Source organism: Pelmatolapia mariae, linkage group LG7 (genome assembly GCF_036321145.2).
Source record: "Pelmatolapia mariae isolate MD_Pm_ZW linkage group LG7, Pm_UMD_F_2, whole genome shotgun sequence".
Lineage (NCBI taxonomy): Eukaryota > Metazoa > Chordata > Actinopteri > Cichliformes > Cichlidae > Pelmatolapia > Pelmatolapia mariae.
This window is the reverse complement of record NC_086233.1, coordinates 50991523-51013193: the sequence shown is the minus strand read 5'-3', so window position 1 is coordinate 51013193 and position 21671 is coordinate 50991523. Positions and strand designations below refer to the sequence as shown.

Here is a 21671-nt window from a genome sequence, read left to right as displayed (position 1 = left end):
CAGTGTTAAACCTTTATGTGAGTTTGTGGATTTATATTTGTTAGCATGCTGACAGACAGTTTTCAATCCAAAAACAAATATACCACAAATCTAAAATGTGAGACTGTACCATAAGGCAGAGCTTTGCTGAGTCGGGACTCACGCTCAGATAACTTTTTGTCAAAGAAATTGGACCTAATTCTCTCAAATATGAAATTTAACCAGCCTGATATTGTTCTTTTTTTTTCTTAAATGAGTAGATTTAAAAGAAAGAACACGAGCATCCTCTGCTTCTTATTAACCCGGCCAAGGGGGTTATGTTTTTGGTTGTATTTGCATGCGTGCGTGTTTGTCTGTAAACATAATAGCCTGAAATGTTTTGAATTAATTTTAATAAAACTTTGTAGAGGTGTAGAGTGGGCTCATGTTAACAATCCATTATGTTTTGGCTTAGATCCACCAAGGTCTTTGAGGTCAACTTAATGATTTCTTGGTTGAAAATTGGAAAAAAGCCTTAGAAACAATGATTCTTACTGTGCTGTCAAAGTAGGGTATGAAGATATAAAAAATAATTTCACATTTAACCTCTGACCTCTGAAGGTCAACAATGATATAAGGGGTTTCTAAGTATCACCTTACGTCACGTAAAACTACTTGAAATTCTACTGCTTTTGTTTGTATTGTCAACATTTGTTTTATTTTGGCTTTGTTATGTACATTACAGTAACAGGTTATGACTGATTAAATACATAGCAGCTAAAATACATGTACAATGTTCCTGAATTATTATATTTTTTTATTATTTTTTTTAACTTGCTATGTATTACTGAATTGACTAAAAAAATTACTTATCCACAAAAATAAAAAATAATAAGTATATTAAAGTAAGTTCCAATGAGACAAAAAACAAAATTCTGCACTTGGCACTTGTTTTTATTGAACTACACACTTCTTAAAGTATGTGTAAAAAGAATCAAATTAATAAATAAATGTAAAATGCCGTACTGTTTCCTTAAAGTTAAATACTGCTCAGTGAGTGATCTGCCTGGGTGGAGGTTTTTGCTCTCAGAGGGCTTCTTGTTTAGTACGTAATTATTGCTGTCATTCAGTGTAATTTCCTCTGAGTAAAGGGTTGTCATTATTCAGCAATACACACAATAAATGTCGGTAAGCGGAGGTGAGCAGGTGGCCTCTTGCCATCAAGTTCACAACACTTGACACCCTACATGTACTGCTTTGGCTTCACCTCCATCCTGAAACCTGGCAACAGGCCAGAACCGTGAACAATAGCACTGACAGAGGATGGCCAGAGTGATAAGGGCCGAAAGAGGAAGTCTATCTTTTTGGGCAGGCTTACTAAAGTAAATATAGCCTTTTCTTTTCTTTTTTTCCTTTGCTCATGTGACTCTTTGTTGTGGTAATCTTCAGCGAGGAGGAATGGTTCCACCGGTCTCCCCATCGTGAACATAACCATATTTTAACTTATAATAAGTATGATTGTGATTGTCTAAACTGCTCTTATGAATTGCTCCCTCTTTGTTTCAAAAGATCTGAGGAGATTATCCGTAAGTGAGATTAAGTTTATGATCGGCCAACGAGATAAGCTTTGCAGACCCCACCCGTACACATGTAACTGCTATAGGTTGTAGATAAGGAGCGTAGAGTTGTGCTTGTTAGGAAAGACATAACAGTTTTGACTTCAGGAAGGAGGTAAGGCATGACACGAGGAAATGTCAGAACAGTTTGTTTAAAAAAAAGATACTGGAATGTTTATACCTGTTGTGGGAAGCACGCCCAATGCCTCCGAGTATCTCAGTGTCAGTTTCCCACAGTTTGTGTTGTGGTAGAAAAGTTGAAATTCCTTCTAAAGGCTCATCTCTGTTTGAGGATACAAACTGAACTGGCTGCTTAAAGTGATATTTGGAGTCTAAAAGTCACTTCAGCTGATAATTCAGTGTTGCGTTCAACTCACGGTGATTAGTGGTTAATGCATTGATAAAAAAAATTTACTGTAATGGCATTTAGGTTTAATCTATTTATGACCTGCAATGCAGCTGAAGTCCTTATAAGTCCTTGCAAAATCTCTAGTGTGATAACATGTTCATGCCAGTGACTATAAAAAAAAGTCACCTGTACAGTCACTGGTTCAATCACAGTGTTTGTTGTGGCTCACATTATATAACCTTGTTGTGAATGGCTTGATAGACAGGTTAAAGTCTCCAGGCTGAAAGGTGTGTGACAGTTGTTTTCGCTCATTTTCTGCTCCCACTGATCTCTCAGATTTAGATGCAGTACTCTGTTACACGCTGCGTCCTTCGGGACTCTGACAATTATCAATGTGGATGTAAAAACCAACTGAGTTAATTAATTGCAGCTATGCAGATATAGTCGTCAACAGGGTGGATCTAATTACACAGAGCACGTCAGCCTGCTGTCTGCCATTGTCCCAGATCAGCCCCCAGACTCTTAGCAGTACAGGCCCAACACCTGGCTATCTACAGTGAAAAAACAGAGTGTGCAGCAGAGTACGCTTTGCATACTGGATTTGCAACCTTGATAATGTAGTTATATAGATTTATGAGCCTATACCCTTTGGATTATAAATGAGCTCAAAGTGGAATGCGAGGAAAAGGGAAATCTCTGCTTGGAAAAATGTCTGAGCTGCTTTTAAGACATGACACATGCTTATTGTAGAGTAAAATATTTTCCCTTCTCCTCCTTCTCTTCTCTCACTCTGTCTGTCATTCTCTTTATTCAGGTAGATGCCTTAAATCATGAATCACCAGGGATCTCCGCTGAAGCAAGCCAAGTGAGTGTCACATTCCTGCTGCTTCCCCTCTGGATGTTTACCTTTCAGTGTGTTAGCTAATGCCGCTGGGTTACTGTCACACAGGCAAGAGAAAATCACTAACCCAGTGTGTGGAAGGTGGTGTGGGTCAGGGACTTTGGGTACAGAGCCGCTCTGTTGAAAATTGTTTGTTTTGCCTGGGTCTCTGGCTCCAGCCTTCCCCTGTGCCCTACACCCCCCCCCCCCCCCTCCCTCTTCCACTCTCCCTCTCTCCCTCTCCCTGATCCATATGCTCAGAATCTCAGGCTAATCTCATCCAGTGCTGGCCAGTCTCCTCTCTGTATATCACTCGTATTTTTTTCTGTGCATGCAAAAGGGGTTGTGACACTTAACTATCCTGAGGTGCGGGTCAGAAGATGAAGGGCATGCTGCGTAACCCTGTACCCTCTTCTTGTCATTTCAGTGGAGTGGCCAGATCGGACAGCAAGCTCAGTGCCAAGGCCCTCTATGGTAAGTCGCTTCATGGAAGTAGGTTGAGGTGTTGCGCTGTTTGTTCCTGAAAGATCATTTTGTTGCTCGCTTGTTTCCAGAACTTTGTTGCGACATGCCCTTATTTCTGCGGCATGACTCACAGCAGACTAGTTACAGTTTACAGCTTGTCATTTAGGAGTTTGGACACTCTTATGTGTCAGGGAATTTGATGTTTAGTATTTAGAATTTGCTTACTTGCTTGTAAGAATCTGTTGCTGAAAATAGATCCCTTCAAATGCTATATGCTTTATTTTCGCATTGCTTGGTTTACTTAAAAATGAAACTATAGATTTGTGACCAATTTTTAAGGATTTACATCTTTAGCGTCAACAAAATCATGAGTGGAATATGTAACTTTCTTAATTAGATACCTTTCCAAACTGTTCGTAGTCAATCTGTGTGGATTAGCACTGTTACTGACACAAATCACAACAATTTTCCATTTGCTATGCAAATGACTGTGTCCGGAAACTCACTCTGTGGCATGTTGCCGCAGGTGTAGTCCTCACTGGACTGTAACAGCCCTCTCCCCAGAGCACACACACACATACTGATAAGAGGGGGCCCGCCATGCTCGTCGTGCTGACACTTCTGTTAGACACTGACGATCATGGCAGGGAGGTTGGGCTAGTAAAGGGAACTTGAGTTTCCAGCTCTGTGCCAGGCCTGCACTGCAAGCTGGCATTAGCTGCCTGATGCATAAGGTAGCTAATGCCAGTGTGTGTGTATCTGCACTTAGTCACATTCTTTGAATTCAGGGATATGCTTGTTATTTTAGTGTCCCATTTGCATTGTTGGGCTGCATTACCAATCGGTAGTAAGTGCTATTAAACTCAGTAATCCAGTACTGGCATGATGTGACGTTTTATTTTAGCTGTTGCATGCTTGTCTTAGGGTGTGTGTCACTGAAATTCGCTGTTACACTGCAGGGTGTGGCAGTTTTTAACGTGTGGTTGGAACAGGGTGAGGTGCCCATGTCTTGCAGGTGAATAAAGGGCACATTGAAAAGTGAAAAGGAAAAGGCGGACTCAGGCCTCTGGTCCTCCCCTCGTTGCCTCAGACATTAGCTCACTGGTTCCTGCCAACACCTCCTTCCACACTGTCAACATAAAGAACCATTTCACAACATAGTAGACACAGATAGAAACCTACGCCGAGGTACAGCAGAACAACCCACTTTCCTGCATGGCCAAATTTAGAATCGCCTGAAATGGCAGATGACGCTATTGTAGGGATGCAAGATGTTCCCAAAACTTCTGACTGTGCACCTCGTTGTCTGTGTGACATATCGGAGCCGTAAATCATCCAAATATCCACAGGAAACTCTCACTCTAGCGATCTTTGTGAAGTATCCCACCGTACGTGTGATGAGCTTGTGTTGTTTGGCAGATGGTCACCACTACCGTCTCACTGCAGGGTGACAGCCACGTGCCCATCCTTTTTAACCCCAAGAGGCAACAGTGGAAAATACTGAACACCAACCATGATAGTGCTAGATATTTGGTAGGTCAGTGTAGGATGGTTGTTCACACTATGCTGAATAAACACACGTACATTAGTTAAATTATAACAATCTCCCATATGCAAACCACCCTACCATTCACACAGTGCAGTCCAGCAGAAAAATTAATGCAAATGATGCACAGGTCCTCCCACTTGATCTGTTATCAGCAGCAGCAGCAGCAGCTTTGGGGTAAAGCAGAAAGACGCCACTTAGGACTCATCATCTGCGGACTTGAAAATCACCTGGCAGCTATAATAAGTTTCTCGGGTAGTTTTGGGTTGAGGATCATGTCTCTGTCAGGTAAACTTTTTCTTGGGTGGGACTAAATCAACAGGTTCGAATTGATGTTTTCCTGCTCTGTTGCTTTTCTTGAATGTCTGTGTTGTTTTGTATTTCAGTTGAATCTCTGCGATAGATCCACTGCATTTAGTGTCTCTTCTTTTGGTTAGTGGTGTCAGGCTGTGAGAGGTGTTGATGTGGTCCTTGCTGGCAACATATGGTCAAGTCTTTGTTGACGCAGCCGGAAACTTCCGTATCTAAAGGGTGGTGGCACAGTTAGAAAGAAATCACGAAGTTTTGCCATCAAGGTGTTGGTAATTGACTAGATATATAATTGTGATGATGCAATTTTTCATTATTAGTCAAACTGATTCAAAATTCTTTGTCTGCTACTCAGATAATCACCAGTTTTGTTGATTTTGGATTGAATCCCATTAAATATGTTTAATAGTTTCCCAGTATAGGATTGGCCGATTGACCTGGGTCATGTATTGGTTTGATAATCTGCCAGGGAGCCATGTTTATCACTGGTCATTGACTCTTCAGACCTCTGAGGATTTGCCCATCTGCCTGCTAAGTGGCTGTTATTGCAAGCTGCCGTGGCACTGTGGCACTGTGAATTGACTGGCATAAATGTCAGTCATTAATAAGACATGGGGGGAGCTCGTCTTTCAGATCGACACCCGACGCTTGTGTTTCACCTGTGAGGAGCCAAGCAGAGAGGAAATGGCTGGAAGAGGAGAGAGAAATGCTTGCATTGTTTGGGCAGCGGTTGCGCTGGCTCTAAAATTGTCCCCTTTAGAGGTCTTGTTTCATCACAGGCAAACATGTAGGACTCTAAGAAGCATGTTCATTACCACAATGAATTGGAATATCAAATATTAGAATGTCATTTAAAGCATTAATGCACATTTTGGTAAGTGCTAGGCAAACAGAGTGGCTTTGTGTTGCTGTAAAGCACATGAACAGAACTATGTCTGTACGAATAGAAAATCTGCGTGACATCAGCGTATTGATTTTGTTGGGTAGGGGACTGGGGACACAGAGCGAGTTGATATCTGGCAATGGAGTTGATAGAGCCATGCTCTCATTTAACCGTAATTGTTACCTGCAGACTATTCAACTGGTAAATAGGTCAATGAGCACACTGGCACACTCATTTGTAATCAGCCTGTTCAAAAAGAAAACCTTGAGCCAACAGCACATGCAGTGCACCCAGCACATGCATCACGCTGACACAATGGTGACGTGAGTTTCAGTGTTTTTGTGCATCTGACATTTGATATGGGTCACTGCATGTTGAACCTAGGCTTTGAAAAGGTTAAATGTTTTTTGGTTTTGTTTTTTTGTTTTTTAAGTTGCTGTGATTTATGTTTTTATCATTACATTTTTCTAAAAATGACATTATAAATATGTGTAATGCACCCTAATCTGCAGCTCTCATCGTGTTTATTGAGCTTTACTGAGCTTATTGTCTCAAATAGTTTTTGCTTGGAACTTATTTGTATGTATGAAAAAAATTTTGTGACAAATGGGCCGGATGTGTAGATGAAACCTAGAACTTCCTAATCTGTAATCTGTAATTCTACAGTGCAGAAATTTGACTGTCTTGTGAATAAGGAAGCATTAATGGTGGGTTTAGATTTAGTTTCAAGTATTTGTAAAGGCTTATCAAACGTTGATACAACTATGTCTTAAAACAAGCCTGTTCCTATTGCAGCAGTGTGCAAAAGTCTTAAGCTATTAAGTTATAATTTGCTATTATTTCTTTAAGTTTAAGCCTTCAGGAATAGTTCTCCAGTTGTAGCGGTAATCGTTTCAGCCGTCTCACTACTACAGAACTTTAAGGTGTGGAAACTGTACTTCAGTCTGATTTTTACAGCTTTTAACCAGCTGAAAGGTAAAGATGAGGAAGTGTGACGCTGTCACTGATCTTTGACCCTCCAGTAAATCTGTGCCTCTGAACGGTGCGCTGGATCTGACGAAAATTTAATCCCAGCTTGGCCAAAATATTTTAATATGGAGCACAGTAAATTAATACACAAGTATCCTCTGATTTCACACTTAATTATGAATTTCTCACATAGCTCTGATCTCGTGTTACTTGCCCTCAGGCAGCGAGCAGCTGCAGATCTATTCCTTTATCTTAAAATATAGTCGAAAATCATAAGGATGAAAACTTTATTTTAGTAAGCGTGCAATATATCTGAACAGTGTAGTTAACATTGGGATTAGCAGTTGACCTCATGGAAAAAATAAAAGGATACATTACGTGTCTTTGTCACTTCCTTATTGCCCTCCTGCTGTTCTCAGCTTTAATGCTTCCTTTCAGCTGTTCACTCCGCTAAAAGGTTCGACCTGTGGAGTTGAGGTCAGTGTTGTTTATACAGGTGTACAGCAGGATCGCAGGCAGCACCGAGGAGGTTTTTACTTTCTGAAATGTAAATTTATTTTTTTGTTCTTATCAACAGAGCAGAGGAAAAAATACTCCAACTCCAATTTTATCATGCAGGAGACGTCGCAGTATCACGTTGAGGTAAAATGATCATTATTATTTCATTGATTTTCATATCTCATTGTATTTCAAAATTAAAGCAAAGAAGCATAGACTCACAGACTCACACAATGTGTGTTCATTCATTTATTCAGTGTTAGACTTATTTTAACACACTTTAACTTCTTATTTCGCTCATAAGGATTTTAGAGGTCATTAATGTAAAATGAATTTAAGTGTTTATGAAACCGCGGTATTCTTATGCACATTGTTTTTTGTCATTGCTTTGCCTTTATACCAGTTTTTAAAACTTTTTTAGACTATGGTATAATGTAGTAGTATGTTACTGGAGATGTCTGTGTTTACATTCCATGCAACGAAGACGTAATATTCAGTGTCCTGATAATTCAGGGCGTTACTGTGACATTTATCTGTAAATTGTGGAAAATTGTGTGTGGGTTCTTTTTCTTTTTTCTTTTTTTTACATTATCTCATATAATGCTGTTAACTTATAGATTTAAAATGCTTGTCACGTAACCTCATTTGCAAAGCAAGATAACGACACTATGAAGGTTATGGCATATTGTTCTTTTGCCCAGAGATAAAAGCTGACGCACAGGTTCATCTTCTGATTACATTTCACTTACTGGAACTTTGTTATAATAAAACAGTCGGGCCTTTGATTGCAGCAGTAGTGAGCTAATGTTGGAACGACTGAGTCAGAGACGTGCTTTGGGTCAGGCATGTTTTTGAACTATGTCCTGTGTCCACGTTAATAGGATTTCTTCTAAATACCTCCCCCATTATCACGCATGGGTGAGTAATGATACACAAGATAACAATCCTGGTGCCAGCAGCCACTTAGTGGCAATAGTTCAGTTTTGATCAGATAAACAGTAACTCACCCAGCTAAAAAAAAGTCAATTAAATGAAGCATTTATATAGCAAGAGAGTACAGTTAAAGGAATGAGGGAACATTTTTATTTGTTTTCTTGCTGAGAGTTAGATAAGAAGATTGATTGTGGCTCTGTGTTCTCTATGGAGTCACCACAGGTTAGCTTAAAGACTGAAGACAGGGAGGTGGCTCCCCTGGTTAACTAATTAACAAGTTATGCTATACTTAATCATAAAAAAGTGTAAAAATAAACACTGTGGTGCGAGACTGTTTCTTGGCTGCCCCCTGTACTTCCAGGAGTTTTGTCATTGTGTGTCATTGTGTGTCATTGTGTCATCGGTCAACATTGAACAGCCTGCTACTCCCAGCCAAGAAACGAATACTTGGCACATGCTTCTTTTCTTGATGAGAGATTAAAAATAACATATAATGTGTTAATTAGGAAACTTTTGTGCTGCTTCGAGGCAGAATTTTCTATTTGTTTCTTTCTATTTCAGTCCTAAAGCTGTAATCTGATATAGGGTCTAACTCTTGGCACAAGCCCAAGTAAGCATATCCCAAATGTCACAAGCTTCCTTCCTTATATTTGAAAAGTAGATCAAGTATATTGCAAATTATGACTAACCACTTTCTTGAGCACAGCTTCAAGTGCAGGTGCTGTTTTTAGTTGACTTCCACTAACACACTAAGTCACCAACAACTGTTTTCTCTGCAGCATCTTTCCACATTTGTTATGGACAAGACAGAGTCCATTGCCACAGTGGATGATGCAATCAAGAAACTGATTCTTCTGGACTCAAAAGACAAAATCTGGACCCAGGAGATGCTCCTCCAGGTCACAGACAAGTCAGTCAGACTGTTGGATTGTGATACGCAGGTACGGCTCCAAGCATCTGTTTACACCTCAGAACATTATTTCAACATGAAATACCGACATTTCTGTGTTCCAATAGCATTAAATGACAGGCAAGGGAAATGAATAACATTAATAATCTTGTTGCATTGTGTTGATTAGTCCTGAACACAGTCAGATTTGCTGTATCTACTTTGTTTTCAGTTGTAATGCTACAATAGTCCTGTAATTATGCCTTTTCTCTCGTACAAGTCATTTAGAAGGCTATGTGTCTGACTATTTTATGCTTTTACTTTCTCAGGACTTGCCATAATCAGTTGGTATCTCGCTCTTTCCCTGTTTCCACCTCTTTCTTATCTTTTTGTTGTTCTGCTACAGGAAGAGTTGGAGAACTTCCCTCTTCCAACCATCCACATGTGTCAGACGGTGCTGAATCAGACCCGTTACCCCTCCGTGGTGCTGCTCGTGTGTCAGGACAAGGACCAGTACAAACCCGACATCCACTTTTTCCACTGCGACGAAGTGGATGTGAGTTTCTGTTTGAATACACCACATTATTATATTGTCTTTGCATGATGGATGGCTTTGTGTTTTATATCATTAAGAAAGCCTAGCTGCTGATACCAGAGCACTACAGTTCAGATTTCAGCACTATTGTCTTTGCGGCCAGTATATTTGTATGAAGGAAGCTGGAACTCTGTTAACTCACTGTAATAACATTATGTCTGTGTAGTTCATAATCACCACTAGTCAGTGTTGTTTCCTGGCTCCAAATGAGGCTTTGGGGATTGATTTTGAATATAAGGGCCAATGTTCCATGTTGGAGTAAAGGCAGTATTTCTGTGTTACCTTATTTGATTAACTTCCTGTTATTTCAGGCCATTTAAGGGGGAAAAATTACTTCTTTGTTGGTTTAAATGTCAAAAATGTGTTTTATTAGAATGCTGGATCTTTTAGCCCTGGCTAAGACTAGACAAGAAAGCGCTGGGTCATAAAGATTTACTAGAGTGACCTTTGCTTTATCACATGAGGATTGTGTTTGAGAAAAAACAGAAATCACCATAACCAACAACAAAAACCAGATATACTTTTGTTGAAAATGTCTAGAGCCAGCAGCTTTCACGTCTTTACATCTGGATATATTTCAGATTTGAGAATTAAAGTAGTCAGGTGTTAACATGCTTTAGAGAGGTGAATTCAGTATACTGTAAAACTTTAAACCATGTGAGTTGGTCAAATAAGTTTATATTTGTCTTATTGTTTAACCCTTTTCACACTCCCACTGAAATAACTTTTTTTTCTTTCTTTTCTATGGCTCAGAGTGAACCTACTAAATGGGAATATTGTAATATTAATGTTGACTTGTGTCTCTCCCTCACTTTCTTCAGGCTGAGATGGTTCATGCAGACATTGACAGTGCCATTGGAGACGTCAAGCACGGGAAGAATATGAGGCCTCAGACTCTGAAGTGAGATTAGTGCTAATATATGTAAACTCATGCAGTCAAAGACACATTTGAGAAGGTAACTAGCTGCGAGCTAACTTGTCATCATGTCTTCCCGTTAAGGGTGAACCAGGAAAAAATGAAGCGTCACAGAGAGACTATCCTCCCCCCGTCGGCCCCTAAGGGCCCACCACCTGCCGCAAGGGGACGAGTGGCAGCCGTGGACACACAGGGTGAGATTTCACACGCGTCCACGGCTCACTTTTTATTCTGAATGTTTTGTTCAGTTGTCGATTTGATTCATTTCTTTCTCTTTTTGTCTTTGTAGACAGACGAGCTCTCAGGCAAAGTGACTCAGAGTCACATGAAAAACTGGCCCAGCGCATTGAGAAGGATGTGGTGAGTGCCTTTCTTTATCCACAGGGACACCTGCTAATATGCTACGCTGCTCCTTTCACGTCTCATGTAGCTACATTCTTCAAAACCTAAACCTGAGCATTTGTCCCTCTCAGCAAATCCTCAACTGTGCCCTGGATGACATTGAGATCTTTGTGGCACGGCTGCAGAAGGCAGCAGAGGCCTTTGCTCAGCTCAACCAGCGCAACAAGAGTAAGAAGAATAAGAAGAAAGGACCAGCAGGTCTGTCTCCCTTTCTTCTCATCTGGTGGCACAAATACAGTGACAATATGTTCATATTGCTCACGTCGCCATGTTTGTGTCTCTTTGTGTCCTGTGGCCAAGGACTCTCATCCACTGATGTATGTGTTGTAGTATTGGCCACTTTGGGCTTCTTTTAAGTAATACGATTCTCATTATGCAACTCTTATAACTGGAGTAATATTATTGCATTCTTCCACTTTAAAATGATGGCAAACCAAAACAAACCGATACTCAGTTTGATCTTTCTTGGAGGCGGTGGTGTGTGACGTCAAAGCAGTCACCTCCTGTGATTGTTGCACAAAGCAATAATATTACTGTAAATGTTGCTGAGTAATGTTTTACTGCCCAACGCTGGCGCTGATGTGATGTTTTATGTCAACACGCGTGTGCAGTTAAGCATAACGTGCATATTACATGCGACACTGTCCTTGTGTGGGGTCAGGAGACAAACGCACATGTGTGAGTTTATCCACATCGTCTGGTAATAACGATGTGCGGCTAAAGTGTGGTCAAGTGTGCTGGAAGTGACGAATTCTCTGTTTTGAGAATTTGTTTCTCAACTTTGGGGTCAGTGTCTTATCTACTGTCACTTAATCTGGGTAAGAATTATCAGTCAAATGTCATTCTGAACCTCTCATAACTATGAGTTATTGAGCTCAGGTTGAGAAACACTGCTGCACCACGTTCTCTCGTACTCTCTGGCCAAAGGTGACCTGTATCTATAAAGCTGAATGACGCTATCTGCTAACTACCATTTCTGTGTCGCTGTCTTTTATTTCACTGGAAACTAAAGCCATAAGCTTCTGTCTAGATGAGCATTCAGGTTTTTATGACTTTGACCTCTGGCCAGAAAGTGAAAACTGTGTCCCATCTGTATTGTGTCTGTGTGGCCGGCGGGTAACTCTGGAGTCTGTGTGTGGTCATTGTTGCATTGGTTGTTTGCAGAGGGCATGCTGACCCTGCGAGCCAAGCCCCCCTCTGAAGCAGAGTTCATTGATAGCCTGCAGAAACTGAAACTGGCCTTCAACCTCTTGGTGAGATATCAAAGCACCTAGCCTCCCTCATTCATCAGCTGTTGTCTCTTCAACGCCTCATTGCTGTGTGTCTGTCACTGCGCTCCCTGCAGGCCAAACTGAAGAAACACATACAGAACCCAAGTGCATCTGAGCTGGTTCACTTCCTCTTTGGCCCTCTGGAGCTGGTAAGAGTTTTTCTGATCTCACATAAGTGGATTATCCTAAAAGTCAACAATATACTCTATGCATGCATGTTACTGTTAGTTTTCCATGTCATTTGATGCCTTAGCGTTGACTGAGCTAAGCCCACAGGCATATCTGATGGGAACGCATTAGGCCTCTTTCAGTTCACAGATGAGAGCAGTTCAGCATTTTTGCCATCAGGCATTCCACTTTTTAGCTTTGTAACACACCCACTAAACTCTCACCAGACTGGAGCAACATGGTTTTCAGCTATAATACAGGTGCAGCTGCACTTACATAATGTTGGTTTTCTAAACCACAGTCTTCTGCCACACCTTCGATACTGCTGGATGGAAGCGCAAAACTGTGACCAGACTCTGTTTATATGGCGCAGTAATCTTTGAACACATTGGTTTTATGCAGCTGAGATAAAGAAAACGCCTCATACAGTACGCCTCCTTGACCGCTGGTTGTCCCCCAAGGACGGTCACAAAATACGGAAGCTCAAAATATTCCGAGCAGCTCAGTATTTCGGACAATTTAAAATTCTTTTTTTCCTCTTTAAATACTTTTATTTGTGCAATAAAGTGAAAATGGTAAACGTTTACATGCTGAATTCAATACTCAAATACCATGTTTGCATAACTGTTTAAAAAAATATCTAAAAAGAGCTCTAAGTGATACCTTTACAGGTAATACACCGTAATGCTTCTGTATGGTGAATGCTATGCCAGCTGTAAACACTTGGTGCATCTACAGGTGCTGCAGAGCTGTGGAGGTCCTGAGCTGCCGCGGTCAGTCATGTCTCCTCACCTGTGTAAAGATGCTGTTGACTTCCTGCGGGGACACCTCACCCCAAAAGAAATGACCATCTTTGAACTGCTTGGGGAAGGTTGGACCAGACCCAGGTACATTTGCAGTGTTGTCATGGATACAAACACTCAGATGATGCATCTGTGCTTGTGACATGGATCTCTTTTGTTGCAATCTTGCCCTGTGGGGGGGTGGGGGTGACCATGTGATCCTGTGTAAAATGCTGAACTGTGGGCATGTGTTTTACAGTTGCAATTAAAGAAGCGACAAAGCTAAACAGGGCTGTAAAGTGTCGTTTTAGGATGTTTTACTATAGCAGCGGTGTTTAATTTGATATACCGGTATGACCATTAAAAGTTGAACTAATCTGCAGAGACTGAAACTAAATGAAGTCAAAGCTGGCTTATGTCATGCACATATGTGCTATTTTTTCCTAATTCTAAATCTAAATATAGTAAATGTAATCCTAAATTATCTGTCCCAGTGTCAAATGTGTTTCATGGCACAAGCATGACATACAGTAACAGGTGCAGGTACTTATATATTTGCCTCAATTGCGGAAGCATGCAGAACTGCAAGGAATTTGTATTTGTTTGTTTGTAAAATAGTTAAGAGGTTCATGTACGATGGGCCTAATGTCTAATCATTACAAGACGTCATAGTAAGCTAGCATTTGTAAGACGCAAAACACCTTGAAAATTGAACAAAAATTGAGCAAATTATGATCATTTTTTGTTGTGTAGTCAGATCTGATTTCATAGATTTGGGTGGATGAGGAAGTTTAACACCCCCTAAACATTATGGCAGTTTCCCCATGAACAGCAATGACCAGTTCAGCATCTGCACTGGTACTGCTAGCTCTGTCTGCACAGTAGAGTAGCTCAAGTGCAGTTTTTTTGACCATCCCTTCACTTGTCTTCTCGCAGAGCCGAGTGGCCGAGGGATCAGTGCGCTCCTCCTTATTACCCGAAGTTTCGAAACGGCTGGGAGCCGCCGGCGGAGCTTTTCTTGACATCCCCATGGGAAACGGAAGGACCCTCTGCCTCCTCAGCTTCCCCCGCAAGCCCAACTTACAATAAACACAAACCTGAGGATGTAAGGCTTTTATTAAATTTTCCCTATCTGTGGAAAAAATAAATGGCGGTATCTGTAAATTTGTTTATTTATTTTTGGTTCTTTTTCAGTATTACAGGCCTCATCCCTCAAGCCCCTCAAATGGGTAAGTAATGAGGTCCTCCACATACTTTTTATTTTTTTGTGGTGTTTTTCCACGTGCAATATCACAAAATATAAAACTTTGACACCATGCGTCTCCACAGGTCCTACAATGGGATCCCCCAGGCCCCCAAATATGCCAAAATTCGCTACAGCTTTGTCGCGCGGAATGCCAACGAGCTGTCAGTGCTGCAGGATGAAGTCCTCGAGGTTGTAATGACATATTCTTTTGTCCTTCATTTGACGTTTGTAATTTCAACCAATTTGATAGTTTTACTCATTAACTTGGACATTTTAACTGCTGAATGGCAGTGTGTTATCTGTAAACCCGTCATATGGTGCTAAAACACAAATGGTAGCAAACCAATTTCAGCTGTGCACAGGTCAAGCATCTGTCACCATTTCCAGTACAGTGGAGTAATGCGTGAACTGTCTTTTGCAGGTGTTAGAGGATGAAAAACAGTGGTGGAAACTACGGAACCGCAGCGGGCAAGCCGGCTATGTCCCATATAACATCCTGGATGTTGTGACAATAGAAGAGCCAGAGGTCCCCTACTCCTACCAGGTGACCAACACCCGCCCGTCTGCATTTTTAAAACTCTCTTTTGGTTTTATTTGAAAATGAATAAAACACATACTTTTGACTGTTTAGACTTTATTGTTTACCCAAAGTTTAAGATCCTTCCTAGTCATGACACCACAGTTCCAAAGTCCATCCTACTGCTATAAAGCATTCACGATAACAGATTAGATTAGATTGGTAGTAATTTGTGAAAAACATAGCTGTTACCAATGGCATCTCATGTCATGAAACAAATGTGACTTGTTAGTTCATTGTGCCCAAAAGCCGATGAGCTCATGCAATGGCAACGATGAGGCATGAATCCATCCCGCCACAATTCGCGAGAATTGCTATTCCTGCTAGAGTATTACTAAGAATGCAGTGAAACACAGTGATCACCTGATGGGTCTTTAACCAAACTGTACTCAAGTTCAAGGTCACAGGGGTTGTTTTGCAAGCACTTTTCTATTTTCATAAGAATCTCTGCTATTCCTAAAATGCTGGTCAGGTTTTAGTAATTAATTTGTCCTGGATGTGACTCTATTGACTTCTCAGTGAATTTTAATTAGTTTGTTGCAACAACACTTGTAACTTTCTTTCTGTACTTCATGCATTACTTACAATTTACCTGTGAATTGTGAAGTATCATGAGCTGGATGGGCTACATCTGGGTTTTATTTTATCCTTTAAATCCCATGCATCTTAGCTGTTTAGATGTTATTTTATTTGATATTCTTCTGTGTCTAAACTAGTGTGTAATATAATATAGCCACACTGAGTGACTTCTCACATGCCTCTGCAGCCTGTTTCTCAGCTCTGCTTGCAGCATTAGGGTTTCTGACTGTGCTCTCAGCAGTCAGGCTGCATTTGGGGCAGTGCCAGACTTTGCCAAGGAAAAACAATGTGTGTAATAAAAGAAGATCATATAAGTGCTTCTGCTGCATGGAATTTGATCTTTTCTTTTCCTTTCTTTTCCGTTCTCAAGCCTTGCTCAAGATACCAAATTGATGATAACATGCCTAAAAAATGGTCCATTGTTTTGTTTCCATTTTTTGCTTGGAAAAAGAAAGGAAGGAAAAATGGTTTCATGTGTCTGTAAAAAGAATGTGTTTTTTTAGTGGGTTTTTGTTAGTAACAATAATAAAAGAATTCAGTGCAGCAACAGGACAAATAATACTTTTCATTTTTTTCTTCACCTTTGTTTACACTGTACAGAGCCATGTCACTTTAGCTGTAATCTTATCTTCACTTCATAGACCAGAGGAGGCAAAAGTACAGACATTTCATACTTAAGTAGAAGAACAGATACTTGTGTTAAAAATATTCCGGTAAAAGTTGAAGTACTAAATCAACTTCTTTATTCAAGTTAAAGTAAAAAATACAGGCTCTGAAATGTACTCAGAGTAAGAAAGTAAAAAGTAGATCCTTGAAGGACAGATCTACCAAAATTCTTCTCTATCTGTTTTTATGCAAAGTTAACTGAATCTCTCTCCATATATATATATATATATATATATATATATATATATATATATATATATATATATATATATATATGGAGAGAGAGAGAGAGAGAATTACTTAAGCTAATTAATCTAAACATCATCATCTTAAATGGAAATTAGTCTACTTCATGTAACCTGTAACTGACCATAAGCAACACAGCCACTGTGCACCAGCCCAGCGCTTTACTATAAATTCCCCACAGTACTGTAAACTAACCTCTTTATCCCATTTAAAAACTACAGAGTATTTTCATGCAAAATTTAAATAACACAGTTTTTCTTCCTTCTTCTTCCTCTCCTCTCCTGGCTTTCTTACATATTTCTCCATCTCTGAGTGAACTTATCTTGCCCTCTTTTCTCTCCCTGTGAAATACAGCAGCTGGACATTTAGCTAGCAACGCACTGTGCGACAAACTGCACACAAACAGTTTGTGTGTTTGCTGATGTTTGTTGAGCTGATAGAAACACTGAATTTGAAATTGCCTACCATTAAAACAAAAAGCATTACTTCCTTTATGCTCACTGCTATTCTGTAGCTAGCATGATGCTGAAGTACCGAGGCCACAACACCTATACTCACTCCAGCCCACTTTAAACTGCCAGTATAAATGCCATAGATGATACAGCTGAACCAAAATTAATGAGCCTGTTTTGAAAATATAAGGAGTAGAAACTAAAGATATTTGTGTAAAAAACATTTAAAGAATAAAAATAAAAAGTTGTAAGTATTTGTACTTTGTTACTTCCCACCTCTGAAAAAGCCCAGATGTATTGTCTAAAAAGTGTTGTGATGGATTCCAGGACGACAATAACTAATAATCCCTATAAGCTTACGAGAAAGGTCAAGGTTTCTTTATCACTAGTTGGATATGATTTTCTTTCAGGATGATACTTCCGGGATTAAAGTCAAGTTATCGTTTCATCATAGAGCTGTAATAAAGTGGTCTCGTGAATAAGAAAAGTTTCATAAACACCATCATATACACTTGAGGGTAAAATTAAATTATCTGCAGATTGGTGATAGGTTTGTGTGGCCTTGTGTATAAAACGTCTGCGCTTTCAACATATCATACACTCACAGCATTAAGCTGCATTCTTATAGGTACCTGCTGCTTGCATAAAGAAATGCCCTGCAGCAAACATTCGTCTACGTGTGAGAACCTCCCACACGTACTTTGCTTTTGGCTACTTGGCAAGAATTAGTCAAGCAGAATGAGATAAAAGACAAACCAGTTTTTTGGAATAATGCTGGCTTTGATTGCTTTCTCATGACCTGTGTTTGTGTTTCTGTGTGTGCAGCAAGGTTACAGCCCGTCCTCCTCTGGGTCTCGAAGCCCTGTAAATAGCTTCAAGAAGGACAGACCCAAGAGTGAAAGTAAGGGTTAAAAAGTAATCAGAAATTCCAGTTATGTTTTTTTCCCCGTTTGTAGTTTTTTGTTTTTTTAAAGAGGTAGCTGTTCTTGCTCTGACTTTTGTCTCCATCATCTTTCCATGCTGCAGTGATAGAGGAGCTGCTGACTAAAATCAATAACAAGCAGCCCCCAAGGAAGTTGCACGTGGAACGGCCGTCAGCCAGCGCTCAAGTCCCACTCAAATCTAGCTCAAAGCCAGAGCAGGTGACTACATGGCTCAATTCAAAAGGCTTCTCAAAATCGTAAGTTACCCACAACTCTCACTAATCCACCAAATCAAAATACCTCCTTACGCCTTAAAAGCAGGGATAAACATCTCACGGCCTGTGGGCCAAATCATTTGTTAAGCCCCACATAGGGTGCATAACAAATTTTCTAATTTGCTAAGTAGATGTTTGGTGCAGTATGAGCCTTTTTTTTTTTTTTACAAAGAATTTGCATCATCTCGCTCTGTGCATCCTTGTTCCAAGTAAACAGTAAATAAGTCAGTTGGTTTGAAAAGAAATAATCTGAAAGAAAGAGGATTTATTGTTTTTTTAATGTGTATTTCTTATATTTGATAAATATTATGTCCTAGACAGCAACTTGAGTATCACTTGCTGAATTTCATGTCTTTGCTGACCTCCAGTGGCATAACAGGTGTTAGCCTGCAGGTGTACTCTGGTGCAAAAAAGCGATCTATTTAAGTTCTGACAGAAATGTCAGAAAGGAGTGATTAAAGGTTTTCTTTCTTTTATGAACAGATATATGCAGAGTGGAATGCTGTTACTGTTTGCCTTGTTACTCTGTAACCATATAAGCGTTACCACCTTGGCATATGTGGCTAGTTAGCATTTAGCACAAAGCTAAGCTCTGCCTAAGTATAGCAACATGTCTCAGTGAGCCTGTCACGTGACCCAGGTGCAGGAAATGACAATGTGAATAATATTATTGATGATACGTATCTTTTCCTGTCATGCTTTGTTATAATGGCATACATTTTTAAAAAATGGTCTTTTAGCAGTGTGCTCTCTTTTGGAAGCAATGTTGTTTTAGTAAATACTGTCTTTTAATTGTGTGACGGTTTTCTGCAGGACTGTTGACTGTCTGGGGATCCTGACTGGGGCTCAGCTGTTTTCCCTGAACAAAGAAGAACTGAAGGCTGTTTGTGGAGATGAAGGCAGTCGCGTCTTCTCACTGGTCACAGTGCAGAAAGAACAGCTAGAGGTCAGTCCCCTCAGCGCGCACACTGCTTACACAGCTGTTTCATTTGATAGATGTGCTTTGATTGCTGAACATATGAGAGTCTTTAGATGCTGTATGAAAAATGCCCACTTTTCAACTTTCAGTAATTTTCCGAGAACGTTAAGTCAAGTATATGTATGTAAAATCTGTTGTCAGCTGTCAGATTCTTAGTGATTCAAGCTCTATACTTAATATACATACAGCCATAAAAAGTGGATGTACTCACTGAGATGGAGACCGTACTAAGGAGAAAGAATTTGTCAGTTTAACATGTTCTTCATAATCACAGCTACACAAAAGTGTGATCAAAAAAGTTACAAAAAAATGACAAAGTAGATTAATAACCTCAAATTACAAATGTAAATATATATTGCAATGCAGTGTGGTATATTCCTGAACCACCGACTGGATCTTTCACTGTGTTTATTCACAGCAATGACATGCTGCAGAAAAATGTAAATTAAAAATGGAAAGCGGTGTTTTACAAATAAGTTAAAGCCTATTTTAAACTGTTTAGTCAGAATCATTTGAAATTTGTAGGTTTTATCGTCTGCTGAAAATATTGTAATTTAAACAATAGAAAAATCAGAGGACTCTCTGTAGGAGAATGAAGAATTGAACCTCAGACAGCGCTCCATTGAAATGAACACAGTCGACAGCACAAAGCAAAGATGAAAACGAGCACAAAAAGACTTCAAAGCAAACACCTCAGTGATTCTACTTTAGAAACATGAGCAGGTAGAAACTGAAGCTGCAGCTTGACTGATCATCTGCTTGTTACTTGTTGAAGTTCAGCATCTGGCTGCTGGGCTGGGGTTGGCATTCACTCAGGCAATGTCACCCTGGGTTCTTGGCTAGCTTAGCGTTAGCATGGTGTCTGTGCAGGTGCTTGCAAATCACAAAGATCCGAAGTTGTGTTAGCAGCATAATGCAGCTGTTTCTGTCCAGGATGAAGTGCTCTCGTCCTTCTGTGCAATTTAAAAAGTACATGTAGACTGCACCACTATTTTCCTCCTCCAGCACACAAACTGAAATCAGCTGATTGTAGCATGAGTGCAAGTGGAACCAATAAGAGGGATCAATAGGAAAGCAGACTAACAATTCCAAGGAACTGAACTTCGGGGAACTGGTTCTCAACAAAAACCATTTCTAACCCTAACATCCTAAAATGCCTATCTGTTTTCTGGGTCTGAGTTCATTTAAAATGGACACAGGAACTTTGGAACTGTATTTAGAAGAAAACAAATCCTAAAGCTACTGCTTTGTAAAATATATGCAAGTCTGTATATCTGACATCTTCAGCATCAAACGATATTTAAAGAGACACCAATGTTTCCTTTACAGCAGAGCGGTGGAACCTCAGAGCTACAGGAGATCTTGACACGGCGGCAGGAGAGGATCGACTCCGGCAGCAAAGACTGAACCCGCTGACCTAAACAACTCATCTAGTCATCTTTCTCCTTCACAGCTTTCTAAGTGCAGCAGCTTCTTCAATCAATCTACAGTTAATTCTGACCTGCCTTGGCAAATACTGAAATATTGTGTACGTTTTTAATTGTATATTTATTTTGTATCATCCAACGTGTATGTTTTGAAGCGTTTTTTCTTAATTGTGTTGCATTTTTTCTCTTTGTCTCCTTAAATTTTCTCGACAAAGAGATTTCTGCTAAACAAAAGAAAAAAGGAGCTTATGAATTTACGTACACTTCGGTGTGCGTGTGAGCACGTGTATGCATGATTTGCATGTAACGTACATATTTGTACGAGCAGTGCTGTTAATGTTCATGCTCACCGTCAACGATGAGGCTGTTTACTAAAATACCTTTAAAAAAGTAGATTTTAGCGATTGTGTTTTAAAATCTGTGCCAGAATGCTTGACACGCTTTCTGATATATGGCCAACTGTTTTCATGTAACTGTTTACAGGAGTTAAAAAAGAAAAAAAAGATAGACATGCTCTGTGTTACTTCTAGCAGGTATCATTTTCTCAGCCTGGTTGGTTAATGCTCATCAACACTAAGTATTAAAACAAATATTCTTGCTAATCAGGTTTCAGACATTCTGGCAAACTTAGCAAGCAATAATTCTGCATGAAGATTTTGTCTGTAAAAGTGAGACGCTGCCATTAACGTGTTCTTAGCAGCAAGGCGTTTTGCAGTGTAAGCTGCACAAGCACCAGAATAACAAGCAGTATGTGCAGTAGATATGTAAATCCTGGTAATGAATAAGTGGAGATTTAGAGAAACGTTCAAGCGGGTGTATATAGTTTTTAAAAAGACAATGATTAAAAAATGAATAAATAAACTCGGTCTTAA

General features: G+C 39.9%; 1 protein-coding gene across 3 annotated transcripts; it reads left to right on the top strand.

Annotated features, from left to right (window-relative positions):
* Positions 1-3059: 3059 nt before the first annotated feature.
* eps8l2 (EPS8 signaling adaptor L2) lies at positions 3060-21661 on the top strand. Of its 3 annotated transcripts, none has more exons than XM_063479553.1 (19): positions 3060-3277; positions 7553-7617; positions 9186-9347; positions 9702-9851; positions 10712-10791; positions 10891-11000; positions 11096-11166; positions 11280-11406; positions 12373-12461; positions 12554-12628; positions 13386-13534; positions 14366-14534; positions 14624-14658; positions 14759-14864; positions 15097-15219; positions 18021-18096; positions 18222-18375; positions 19207-19339; positions 20705-21661. In XM_063479553.1, the coding sequence occupies exons 1-19, from the start codon at positions 3184-3186 to the stop codon at positions 20777-20779; spliced, it is 2043 nt and encodes a 680-aa protein (XP_063335623.1). In that variant the 5' UTR covers positions 3060-3183; the 3' UTR covers positions 20780-21661. The 3 variants fall into 3 exon arrangements, with proteins under 3 accessions (XP_063335623.1, XP_063335624.1, XP_063335622.1); XM_063479554.1 differs by having other exon boundaries at positions 3061-3277; positions 11280-11376; positions 20702-21661; XM_063479552.1 differs by having other exon boundaries at positions 3061-3277; positions 20702-21661.
* Positions 21662-21671: the final 10 nt, after the last annotated feature.